The sequence below is a fragment of the Papio anubis genome, chromosome 16 (assembly GCF_008728515.1).
Source record: "Papio anubis isolate 15944 chromosome 16, Panubis1.0, whole genome shotgun sequence".
NCBI lineage: Eukaryota > Metazoa > Chordata > Mammalia > Primates > Cercopithecidae > Papio > Papio anubis.
Window position 1 is genome coordinate 9,451,058 of NC_044991.1, and position 12,534 is coordinate 9,463,591.

Sequence of the window (12,534 nt, forward strand, 5' to 3'; positions counted from 1 at the left end):
GGTGATCCTCCCACCTCAGCCTCCCAAAGTGCTGGGATTACAGGTGTGAGCCACTGTGCCTGGCCCCTGTTTCCAATTAAAGGAAACAAACAATAATGGAAGATACAATTCCATCAGAAACAGGAATCTGAAAAATCGTAAGATATATAAACATTGGCCATGGTCTGGATGTATTATTTAAAAAATCATGAGCCTGGGAAGATGCGTATTTGGATATTCTTTGCAATATTGTTTGTAAATAGCAAAAAATTGGAGGTAGCCCATGTCCAAGATGAATGGCTAAGTCAATGTGATACATTCACACAATGGAATACTATACCACAGAATAGATGAGATTCAGAAGAATCAATTTGGATAACTCCCAGTAATCTGAGGTTAAGTGAAAAAATGGAATGTCTAGAGTCCTGTATGCCCAGTATTAAACAATGTATGTAAATGCATAAGCACAAACAGATGGAAGGAAAGGGTCACCTGTTCTGGAGCACCCACTGTGTGCCAGGTGCGGGCCTGAACCCCCACTGTGACCTCAGAGCTACTTATGAATGGGATGTGTTTTTCAGAGACTAGGAAGCAGCCTCTGGGAGGGCAGCCCACATGGCAGGAGGGAGCCCAGGACTGCTGACTCCCGGGCCACTGCTGGTGCCCCCTCCCTGTCGGGCTGGCCCAAGGATTCGGGCCCGGGCCTCCATCCTGGGCTGGGGCAGGCAGGAGGCCCTGTAACTCCAGCCGCTGCTCCCGCCCGCTGCCCGCCCCTCCTTCACCTCAGCCTGGGGAAGCCTGGCTTGCCTGGTCCACCGACAATGCCTCCCATTCAGCCCTGTCCCAGCTGCCAGGCCTGCGGGCCGCGGAGGGGGGCTCCCACCAGGCGAGGACAGCCTTTGCCTGCGCTGCGCCTCCTGGCTGGACCAGCAGTTCCAGGCGGCATGGAGGGGTGAGTCTTTGGGCCCCATGGTGCAAGGGGGGGTTCAGAGCAGCTGAGCGGCCTCAGGTAAGTCTCTGCCCCTCTCTGGGCCTCTTGAGAGGCTGGCGGGCAGGGGCTCTGGGGCCTTCCTGGGGTTCTCCAGGAAGGGGGTCTCCCAAGGTGGGCTCTGAGACACATGTGGCAATGTAGCCGCTGCCGGGGCCTGGTCCTCCAGGGCTCGTCTGAGAGCCCAGCAGTGGTCCCTGTGTTCTGAATGCTTGTTGCTTCAGCGATCTGTCCCCATGGGTCCCCTCCCTGGCCTGCCCTGAAGCACAGCCTTCACCATAGGCTCTGGAGAAGCCCCCAGCTCCAAGGCAGGGACTGGAGCCTGGGACCCAAAGGAGACCCCAAAACACAACAATCCAGGGAGCAGCGAGAGGGAGGCTCCTGGGGGCTGGGGACCAGCCCAGCGATGGGGAGAGGCCCTGCCTGACACAGGCTGAGAACAGAGGGGCCAGCTGGGCAGGGGAGGTGAGCCTATCATCCTAGTGCTTTGGGAGGCCAAGGTGGGACAATCACTTGAGGCCAGGAATTCAAGACCAGCCTGGGCAACATAGCGAGACCCTGTCTCTACCAGAAATAAAAAATTAGCCAAATGTGGTGGTACGTGCCCGTAGTCCCAGCTACTCAAGAGGGCGAGACGAGAGGGTCAGTTTAGCCCAGGAGGTGAAGGCTGCAGTGAGCCACAGTCATTCCACTGCACTCCAGACTCCAGCTTGGGCAACAGAGCAAGGCTAGTCTCAATTTAAACAAAGCAAAAAAATGCTCAAGGACCCAGACTGGATGCCTCCCTCCCTTCCGGTGGGCACCATTATGCTCCTGCTACCTGAGAGCTGGCATCATAGCAGTCGGAGGACAGCCTGCTTCTGAGCCTGCCCTGGACCGGAGCCTCACCACAGCCCGAGTACATGCTCTGAACTGGAGTCATTCTCACAGTCAGCAAGTCCTCCCTGAGCCACTGGGCAGAGAGGCAAAGGGACTCACCAGGTCACTTTTCTGACCATAAACATTGGCCATGGTCTGGATGTATTATTTAAAAAACAAACATGAGCCTGGGAAGATGCGTATTTGGATATTATTTGCAATAGTGTTTGTAAATAGCAAAAAATTGGAGGTAGCCCATGTCCAAGCTGGATGGCTAAGTCAATGTGATACATTCACACATTTCTCCGTTTCCTCCCATGTAAAACAGGACTAATCATAGGACCTCCACTGTGTGCGGGGTGGGGGGCAGGGGGCAGGGAGGCTGAGGGTGATGGACACTTTCCTGGGCCCAGAGGAGGCGGCTCTGAGGGGTTTTCGGGGCAGGAGCTGCACTGTGGCTGGGACTAAGTGAGGGACAGCATGTGGCCTCAGCCCCTGTGCACAGCAGACTCTCCCTCCCCGTCCCAGGCCCTGGAGCTCCACCCATGTCTCCTTGGTGCTGCCGCTGCTTGTACTTCTGCTGCTGGGCCCAGCTAGGCAGGCCACCGCCCAGCGATGCCCACAGGCCTGCATCTGTGACAACTCCAGACGGCACGTTGCCTGCCGGCACCAGAACCTCACTGAGGTGCCAGACGCCATCCCTGAGGTCAGCAGGGAAGGAGCATGGGCACAGAGTGGCAGTGGGGCAGGGTGGGGACCCAGAGGGAGGAGCCGGGGCTAGGCACCAGTTGATCTGCCACTGCCTGCCCGGGAGACCTTGGCAAGTTACTTCTCTTTGAGCCTTAGTTTATAGGTCTGTAAAATGGGAATAATAAAAAGCAGTAACAGGGAGATGATCTATTTAAAATCCTTACTGTGTGAATGGAATAAGGAGGTGACCCATAGATCGATACTGAATTCACTGCAGATGCTGTGGTGGAGACGTGGGGCTGTGGCAGGGTGAGGTGTGGTCTCTGCTCTGCGGAATCATCAGCTAGTGGAGGAGAGACAGCGAGGAGGCAGGGACAGCACAGTGTGAAAAGTGCCACAGTGGGTGATGCCCAGGGCACTGGAGAGGAAGGCTTCCTGGAAGAGGTGTCAGGGTGGGATGAAGAGAAACGTGGGAAAGGTGACAGGAGAGAAGGGTGTTCCGGGGAAGGAGCAGCACTTGCAAAGGCGGGTCCCTGCCTGGCTCAGCCCCACTTTCCCCTCGCCGTCCCCAGCTGACCCAGCGGCTGAACCTGCAGGGCAATTTGCTGAAGGTGCTCCCCGCAGCCGCCTTCCAGGGCCTGCCTCACCTCACACACCTGGACCTGCGCCACTGCCAGGTGGAGCTGGTGGCCGAGGGCGCCTTCCGTGGCCTGGGCCGCCTGCTCCTGCTCAACCTGGCCTCCAACCACCTGCGTGAGCTGCCCCAGGAGGCGCTGGACGGGCTGGGCTCGCTGCGGCGGCTGGAGCTGGAGGGGAACGCACTGGAGGAGCTGCGGCCGGGGACGTTCGGGGCACTGGGTGCGCTGGCCACGCTAAACCTGGCCCACAACGCCCTGGTCTACCTGCCCGCCATGACCTTCCAGGGGCTACTGCGCGTCCGCTGGCTGCGGCTGTCGCACAACGCGCTCAGCGTGCTGGCCCCCGAGGCCCTGGCTGGCCTGCCCGCCCTGCGACGGCTCAGCCTGCACCACAACGAGCTCCAGGCTCTGCCCGGCCCGGCCTTGTCCCAGGCCCGCGGCCTGGCCCGTCTGGAGCTGGGCCACAACCCGCTCACCTACGCGGGCGAGGAGGACGGGCTGGCGCTGCCCGGCCTGCGGGAGCTGCTGCTGGACGGCGGGGCCCTGCAGGCCCTGGGTCCCAGGGCCTTCGCGCACTGCCCGCGCCTGCACACCCTTGACCTCCGCGGGAACCAGCTAGACACCCTGCCTCCGCTGCAGGGTCCGGGCCAGCTGCGCCGGCTGCGGCTGCAGGGGAATCCGCTGTGGTGCGGCTGCCAGGCGCGGCCCCTACTCGAGTGGCTGGCGCGGGCGCGCGTGCGCTCGGACGGCGCGTGCCGGGGGCCGCGGCGCCTGCGGGGCGAAGCTCTGGACGCCCTGCGGCCCTGGGACCTGCGCTGCCCGGGGGACGCGGCGCAGGAAGAGGAAGAGCAGGAGGAGCGGGCTGGGTCCGGGCCCCGCGGCCCTCCGCGCGACCCTCCGCGCGGCCCCGTGGAGGACCGGGCAGTCGCGCCTTGCCCTCGCGCCTGCGTGTGCGCCCCCGAGTCCCGGCACAGCAGCTGCGAGGGCTGCGGCCTGCAGGCGGTGCCCCGCGGCTTCCCCAACGACACCCTGCTCCTGGACCTGAGGCGGAACCACTTCCCCTTGGTGCCCCGAGCGGCCTTCCCCGGCCTGGGCCACCTGGTGTCGCTGCACCTGCAGCACTGCGGCATCGCGGAGCTGGAGGCGGGCGCCCTGGCGGGGCTGGGCCGCCTGATCTACCTGTACCTCTCGGACAACCAGCTCGCAGGCCTCAGCGCTGCTGCCCTTGCAGGGGTCCCCCGCCTCGGCTACCTGTACCTGGAGCGCAACCGTTTCCTGCAGGTGCCAGGGGCTGCCCTGCGCGCCCTGCCCAGCCTCTTCTCCCTGCACCTACAGGACAACGCTGTGGACCGCCTGGCACCTGGGGACCTGGGGGGAACACGGGCCTTGCGCTGGCTCTACCTGAGTGGAAACCGCATCACCGAAGTGCCGCCTGGGGCGCTGGGCCCAGCTCGGGAGCTGGAGAAGCTGCACCTGGACAGGAATCAGCTGCGAGAGGTGCCCACTGGCGCCTTGGAGGGGTTGCCTGCCCTCCTGGAGCTGCAGCTCTCGGGCAATCCACTCAGGGCCTTGCATGACGGGGCCTTCCAGCCTGTGAGCAGGTCGCTGCAGCACCTCTTCCTGAATAGCAGTGGCCTGGAGCAGGTGGGCACTGGGCATGCGGTGGGGTTGGTGCGGGAGGCGGCACAAGGCCACAGACAGCGTGCATTCGCTCAATAAGCATTTGCCAGCCCCTTGGTGCCAGGTCTCAGGCTGGGCACGGGGACCCCGAGATGAAACAGTACTGCCTCTGCCGGTGTGAGTGACAGTCCAGGCACAACCCAGGCCACACAGGGGGTGCCTGCACAGGAGGGCATTGCTGGAGCATAGAGGAAGGAGGAATTTGGGACCATGGGGTCATCTACTGTTTGTACATATTGAGAGCCCCCAAGAGGCTTTGCCATTATTGGGTGATGGGGTGGACCATGAACTGGGCACCTGGGTGACTTGGACAGAGCAAGTGCTTTGACATCGGACCAGCCTGGGCTTTGACCCGGCACCGCACTTCCTGTCTGGACCATCTTGGGCTCTCCAGCTTCTCTTCTGCTGAGGGAAGATGGGGCTTCCTTCCAGACTTGGGGGTGGGACAGGTCTGCCAGGAGCTCACACTGGGGCCTGGCAACTCCTGCAGATTTCTCCTGGGGCCTTTTCAGGCCTGGGGCCCGGACTCCAGAGCCTGCACCTGCAGAAGAACCAGCTTCGGGCCCTGCCTGCCCTGCCCAGCCTCAGCCAGCTGGAGCTCATCGACCTCAGCAGCAATCCCTTCCACTGTGACTGCCAGCTGCTTCCGCTGCACAGGTGGGCACCCCCACCTAGACCTCCAGCCAGAGACCACCCAGCCGCTCTTGGTCAAGCCCCTGTCATCTCCCTGGGCACACTATGTCCATGCCCATCTGAGCAGCTTGGGGGGAGGGGCAGATCCCACGAGAGCCAGGCATGTATGAGCCCTTTCCAGGGTCAGTTACCCCTTCCTGTGGAGGTTGGGGGTGGACTTCTCTGGGCCTTGATTTCATCATCCATAAAGTAGGAATGGTATTTGCTCTGCCTAGCAGTCTGGGACCTAATACGCAGGCGAGGCCACTTTACATAATTACATAAGAAAATCACAAGGCCGAGCGCGGTGGCTCAAGCCTGTAATCCCAGCACTTTGGGAGGCCGAGACAGGCAGATCACGAGGTCAGGAGATCGAGACCATCCTGGCCAACATGGTGAAACCCCGTCTCTACTAAAAAATACAAAAAATTAGCTGGGCGTGGCGGCGGGCGCCTGTAGTCCCAGCTACTCGGGAGGCTGAGGCAGGAGAATGGCGTGAACCCGGGAGGCGGAGCTTGCAGTGAGCCGAGATCGCGCCACTGCACTCCAGCCTGGGCGACACAGCGAGACTCCGTCTCAAAAAAAAAAAAAAAAAAAAAAAGTCACAAGAGGCCAAGGATGGTGGTTCACGCCTGTAATCCCAGCACTTTGGGAGGCCAAGGCGGGCGGATCACCTGAGGTCAGGAGTTTGAGACCAGCCTGGCCAACATGGTGAAACTCTGTCTCTACTAAAAATACAAAAATTAGCTGGGCATGGTAGTGGGTGCCTGTAGTCCTGGCTACTTGGGAGGCTGAGGCAAGAGAATCGCTTGAACCTAGGAAGTAGAGGTTTCAGTGAGCCAAGATCGTGCTACTTCACTCCAGCCTGGGCTACAGAGTGAGACTCCATCTCAAAAAATAAAAAAAGTCACAAGAGGCGTGGAGTCCTGCAGACCTGGGCTCCAGTCCTGGCTCTGCCATTTTACCAACTAACTCTTCAAGCCCCATAACCTTTCCTGCCCATCTGTAAAAATGGGGGATGTAGTATCTAACCTCATGGTGGTTGTTGTAAGAATGAAATTAGCATACATAAGTTGATTTGAACGGTGTCTGCTATGTTGTAAGCCCTCTAACTGTTTATTATTACTATTATTTTCCCAATTTTACAAAGAAGGGGTCGGAGGCTTGAAGTGGCTTGTAGGTCACATAATTGGTGAGCCGCCAAGATTCTCAGCAGAGCCTGCTGTCACCTATAGGCTCCACTGCTCCCAAATTCCTGGTGGCCTCCTTGACCTCCTCAGTAAAGCTGGCAAATGCTTGTTGAGCGAATGCACGCTGCCTGTGGCCTTGTGCTGCCTTCTGCACCAACCCTGCCCCACACCCAGTGCCCACCTGGCTCCAGGCCACTGGAGCAAAGTCAGCACAGCCAGCTCCCCGGCTCTCTCTTCTCTTCAGGTGGCTCACTGGGCTGAACCTGCGGGTGGGGGCCACCTGTGCCACCCCTCCCAGTGCCCGTGGCCAGAGGGTGAAGGCTGCAGCTGCTGTCTTTGAAGCCTGCCCGGGCTGGAGTGCCAGGAAGGCCAAGCGGACACCAGCCTCCAGGTCCAGCACCAGGAAAACCTCCATCAAAGGAAGACAGCGTGGAGCAGATGAGGTTGGCCATGGGGCAGGAGGGGTGAGATCTTGGTGGGTGGTGGGCCAGGTTCCAAAGTCCCCAGGAAGCAGAAGCCTGACTTGGCTTGGTCCTGATTCATGTGGTTCCAGACCTGGGCAATGACCCGGTTGTGTCAGTTCAATAATGTCCATCCGAGGCCGGGCATGGTGGCTCACGCCTGTAATCCTAGCACTTTGGGAGACCGAGATGGGCAGATCACGAGGTCAAGAGGTCGAGACCGTCTTGGCCAACATGGTGAAACCCCATCTCTACTAAAAAATACAAAAATTAGCCGGGTGTGGTGGTGCGTGCCTGTAGTCCCAGCTACTTGGGAGGCTGAGGCAGGAGAATCGCTTGAACCCGGGAGACAGAGATTGCAGTGAGCGGAGATCATGCCAGTGCACTCCAGCCTGGGGACAGAGTGAGACTCCATCTCAATAATAATAATAATAATAATAATAATGTCCATCGTCCCATTCTCCCCTTCTCCCTGATCCCACTTCTGGGCTAGACCCAGGATGGGTTTGCAAGGAAATGGCCATTTGCTCCTGTTGTGAGACAGTGGCCTTTCCTATAAGCCACAGTGTGGTGGTCCAGATGTATCCCTAAAATCAGTCCTGCTGTTTCCATATTTGCTGGATCACTGTTAACCATGTCCCAGCCTGACCTAAGGGGCCTCCTTCATTCCAGGATCGCAGGGATGGGAAGAGCAGAAGTGCAGGTGCATCACTGGCTCTGCCTCCCACCACCTGTCAGCTATAGGTTGGACCCCACTTGATATTACATTCACCATCCTGACATATCCAGCCCCAATGTGGCCCCTCAGTTGTGGCAAACTCACAGCATATCGGAGAAGGGTGCAAAAGATACGGGCACCCCCGCATGTGGGAACCAGTGCCTGTAAGGCCATGGGGGTGTGCAAAGGGGAGAGGCAGTCCTTCGAGGGAAGGAGAATAGAGTGAGGCCTGGGAAGGTGGGGAGAGGGCTCTGTCTCCCCTGGACCTGCATTTTGAACATCTGGGATTCCTGGGGCCATTAGCTGGTGTTCGTATTCATCCCCTACAACTGCCACAACAAAAACGCTAGGAGCTGGGTGGCTTAGAACAGCAGAGCTTCTGTGGGCTAGGGGTCAGCCGTCGAGGTGTTGGCAGGGGCGTGCTCTCTGGAACCGGTAGTGGAAGGGTCCCCCCTTGCCTCTTCCAGCTTCTGGTGGCCCCAGATGCCCCCTGACCTGTGATAGCATCATCCCCATCTCTGTCTCCACCTTCACGTGATGTTGTGCGTCATCATCTTCCCTCTATAATCTGTCTCTGCCCAGATTCCTCACCCCTGCTTTTTTTTTTCTGAGATGGAGTTTCGCTCTTCTTGCCCAGGCTGGATGGAATGCAATGGCAGTCTCGGCTCACTGCAACCTCTACCTCCTGGGTTCAAGCAATTCTCATGCCTCAGCCTCCCAGGTAGCTGGGATTACAGGCCTGCATCACACCTGGCTAACTTTTGTATTTTTTATTGAAAGGGGTTTACCATGTTGGTCAGGCTGGTCTTGAACTCCTGACCTCAGTTGATCCACCTGCCTCAGCCTCCCAAAGTGCTGGGTGTGAGCCACTGTGCCCAGCCAAATTTCCCTTTTTATAAGGATAACAGTCTGTTAGATTAGGGCCCAACCTAATGACATCATTTAATTTCATGGGATGGCGGGGCTGGACGTTGGTGGCGCGAATGGTTGCCGCTTAATTATCTCTTATCAGCCTCCCGGTAACGCTAAGGTTTCCCCAAGCGCCACTCCCTCCCGGCTTCGTTGACACCATGAGAGTGGGGAGTTTCCACCACGTAACCTTCAGGATAGTCTCGATCTTCTGTTCTCGTGATCTTCCCGTCTCGGCAAAATCTAGTGGCTCCCTCCAACCTAATTCCCATTTACTTCTAAAGTCTATTTCAAGTAAGGTCATACTCTGAGGTACTGGGGTTAGGGCTCCAACATTTTGGGATGGGCACAACTCAGTCCATAAAGTGTTCCTGATTTCTGGCTGGGACACGGGAAGGAACCCCTGAAAAGACCCCAAGCTGAAGGTGAGCAAGTTCTGCCTTAGAAGCCAGACCCGGAACTAGAATTGATGACAGCAGTGCTAATCTCAGTTGGCAGTCACGTGCACAAGTAAGGAACGGCAGCGGTGCTTTCTCCCTGCGTCAGCCCCGGAGGCTCGTGTAGAAGCTGAGCTGGGCTCAGGAGTGGAAGCTCCGATGAGTCCACTTCCAGGTCAGGGCTTTAGTTAAAACGGGAAGACACCCCCGGTCCCCACCCCCACACACAGTACGGAAGCTTTGGAATCGGGACTCTCAGGCTGTTTGACCTAGCCACCCCTTCTGACGTGGAAATACCCCTCTCAGTATTGTGGGTTATTTTGATGAAAGCAGCAGTTTCCGGCTGGGTGCAGTGAGTGGCTCATGCCTGTAATCCCAGCACTTTGGGAGGCCCAGGCGGGTGGATCACCCAAGGTCGGGAGTTCAAGACCAGCCTGACCAACATGGAGAAACCTTCTCTCTACTAAAAATACAAAATTAGCCAGGCATGGTGGTGCATGCCTGTAATCCCAGCTACTCCAGAGGCTGAGGCAGAGAATCGCTTGAACCCAGGAGGTGGATATATCTTGGCGGTGAGCAGAGATTGCGCCACTGCACTCCAGCCTGGGCAATAGAGCTTTTTTTTTTAAAAAAAAAAAAAAAAAAAAAAAGTTAAACCAGTCCGGACATGGGGGTTCACGCCTGTAATCCCAGCACTTTGGGAGGCCAAAGTGGGTGGATCACCTGAGGTCAGGAGTTTGAGACCAGCCTGGCTAACATGGTGAAACCCCGTTTCTACTAAAAATACAAAAGATTAGCCGGGCATGGTGGTGTGTGCCTGTAATCCCACTCGGGAGGCTGAGACAGGAGAATCGCTTGAACCTGAGAAGTGGAGGTTATTTTGCAGTGAGCCAAGGTTATGCCATTGCACTCCAGCTTGGGCAATAAGAGTGAAACTCCGTCTAAAAAAAAAAAAAAAAAAAAAAGTAGCAGTTTCTTCCCGGGAATACAAAGGAATTCAAGGCAGAGGGCTCTTAGGTTGAGGCTCAGGCGCTGGCAGTGTTCCAGGCTGGAGATGCTCGCCTGCTGAAGGCACGAGGATGGACGTCTGCCAGTCTCCCTTGATGCCTGTGTCTAGCTTGGTGTCTGGCACCCAGAAGATGCTCGAGAAGCCTGAATGACTGACTCACTACTAGGTCATCCGGCAGACAAACCTGGGTTCAACCCCACTGCCGTCCTTAACAGGTGTGAATTTAAGCAGCCAAGTTACTACACCGTACTGAGGCTTCCTTTTTCCCATCAGTACCACACAGGGCTACTGTGAAGGTAAAATGAGCCATTTAGATACCTACATAATCTGGCACCTGGGTAGGGGCTCTTGGTATGATGGAGTTCCTTTGCATCCCTTTCCCTGGAGCAGAGGGGCTAGACTGGGTGACCATAAAGGATGAGGCGGGCAGGGCAGGTTCCTGAAGGGTCTGGATTTGGTCTCCCCTGTACCAGGAGCCTCTGTGGGTCCTCAGGCCAGAGAAGCAGGGATGAGGGGTTTGCAAATGCCTCCCTGCCAGCAGCCCCACTGCTGGGACTCTTTAAGAACTTCAATTCCCTCCAAGGGCAAACTGAGGCACAAGGTTTCCCAAGAGATCAATACTTCCATCTCCGGCAAATCAAGTTGGCCTCTAGGCACCAGCCACACACGGTCATGTGCACACTCCCATTTCACACACACACAAGGCCACCTTTGTGCTAGCCTATGCCAGGAACTACAGACAGGCAGACACAGGCTCCATCGCTGGGGAACCCACGGTCTTTGGGGAGAATGGCACAACCGTAAATAACGACAACATGCGGCTAGACAGGGAACTCTGGCTCATGAGGCAACATTTATTCTTTACAGCCTCGCACACTCGTGTCTTGACTCACGTGGCCTCATAATCGATACCATGAGGTGGGGGGTCAGAACACACTCTGCAAGGAACAGAGATCTAACAAACCGGACTCAAGCAAGTAGAGGATTTAATTTCTCATACACAGTCTGGGGAGCCCAGTGAGGCTGCAGTGGCAGCTAGATGTGTCCTCCAGCTCTGTCACCCTTGTCCTGAGGGTTCTGTGTTCACAGCCCCTCCAGGCATGGCTTCTTCATTCAGGTAGGAACAAAAGGTGAAAACAGCAAAGCCCAGCTCTCCAGAGGCTCCAGTCGGAACTGGACCCTTTAACTATAAAGGAATCTTGGATGAGTTATTTTTAGCGGGGCTTCAGAAGCAGGTAGCAGAGCCGGAGTGCACACTCAGGCCACCTTCCTCCCAGTGTCCTCGCTGGGGCATTTCCTTTAGGAAATGGCGGCAGTCCTCACACACACAGAAAGCAGCTCAAACCACCACACAGGTCACCAAAATCTATATCCTGGTCACTGCTTCTCAGCTGCCAAGCCAAGCTGGGTCCCCAACATTCCTGGGGAGCTAGGAGGAGCAGAGGACCAGCACATGACATCCCTGGGGAGCTAGGAGGAGCAGAGGACCAGCACATGACATCCCTGGGGAGCTAGGAGGAGCAGAGGACCAGCACATGAGGCTGAGAAGCATTCTGCAAGGTGAATTTTTGAGGCAGAGGCTGCCCCCATCACACAACTCCCTGTCAGAGGACCTCATCCTGCTCAGAAAGCTGCTCTAGAATTTAATTTACATGACTCGTTGGGACAGACAGAGTTCACTGTCTTGTCTTCCACAGTGTGACAGGGGTGGCCCCACCCCTGGCAACTGAGGGCCGTGGCAGGTCCTGGGGAGGCCATCTTAAGGAAGAGCAGGCAGCTAGCGTTCCAGCTTTGGGAACTCTGGCTGGAGAAGGTGGTTCACAGATGAGTTCGGGGGCCTCAGGCAGCCCGTCACATAGGCCTTTCCACAGGGGAGGGTAGAGGCAACAGGCAGGTCCCAGGAGACCCCAGCAGGTCCTCCACCATCCAGCCTTCACGGCACCAGGCAGAATTTACACATAGGCTCAGTCTCCAAGCCAAAGTGAGGTGGAGGCATGGTGGTGGCGGTAGAGAAACCACGGGCTGGCTTCCAGCTAGGAGCCAGGCTGGAGGCAAGAAGGCTCAGTCGTCCGTTTCCTCCTTGATGTTCTCAACGGGGACAGGCAGCTCTGGACTTGAAGCCTTGTGGGGCGAGGCCGTGTCTAGATGCTCCTCCTTCACACGCACAGCAATGACTGAAGAGGCAGGGGAGGCGGGTGGGTGGGCGAGTAAGTAACTCCGGGAGGGGTGGGGGCAGACGGAGGAGCTGGGAAAGGGACCTGGCTCCCTACAGATGGGGGCCTAGGATGCACCTTCACCCTCCAGC

The 12,534-nt window shown here is 57.3% G+C and overlaps 2 protein-coding genes across 9 annotated transcripts in view; one reads left to right on the forward strand and one right to left on the reverse strand.

The window, feature by feature from the left end:
* CHADL (chondroadherin like) overlaps positions 1 to 12,534 on the forward strand; it is a 15,459-nt gene continuing 2,925 nt past the window's right edge. For both annotated transcript variants that reach the window (XM_009217377.4, XM_003905599.5), the window contains exons 1-5: positions 1 to 931; positions 2,354 to 2,531; positions 3,088 to 4,797; positions 5,324 to 5,490; positions 6,940 to 7,138. In XM_009217377.4, the coding sequence (XP_009215641.2) occupies positions 543 to 931; positions 2,354 to 2,531; positions 3,088 to 4,797; positions 5,324 to 5,490; positions 6,940 to 7,138 (2,643 nt within the window). In that variant the 5' untranslated portion in view covers positions 1 to 542. The remainder of the gene's footprint in view (positions 932 to 2,353; positions 2,532 to 3,087; positions 4,798 to 5,323; positions 5,491 to 6,939; positions 7,139 to 12,534) is intronic.
* The window catches only part of L3MBTL2 (L3MBTL histone methyl-lysine binding protein 2), a 25,324-nt gene continuing 23,841 nt past the window's right edge, over positions 11,052 to 12,534 (reverse strand). For all 7 annotated transcript variants that reach the window (XM_021921595.2, XM_021921597.2, XM_009217378.4 and 4 more), the window contains one exon: positions 11,052 to 12,403. In XM_021921595.2, coding sequence (XP_021777287.2) covers positions 12,291 to 12,403 — 113 coding nt within the window. In that variant the 3' untranslated portion in view covers positions 11,052 to 12,290. The remainder of the gene's footprint in view (positions 12,404 to 12,534) is intronic.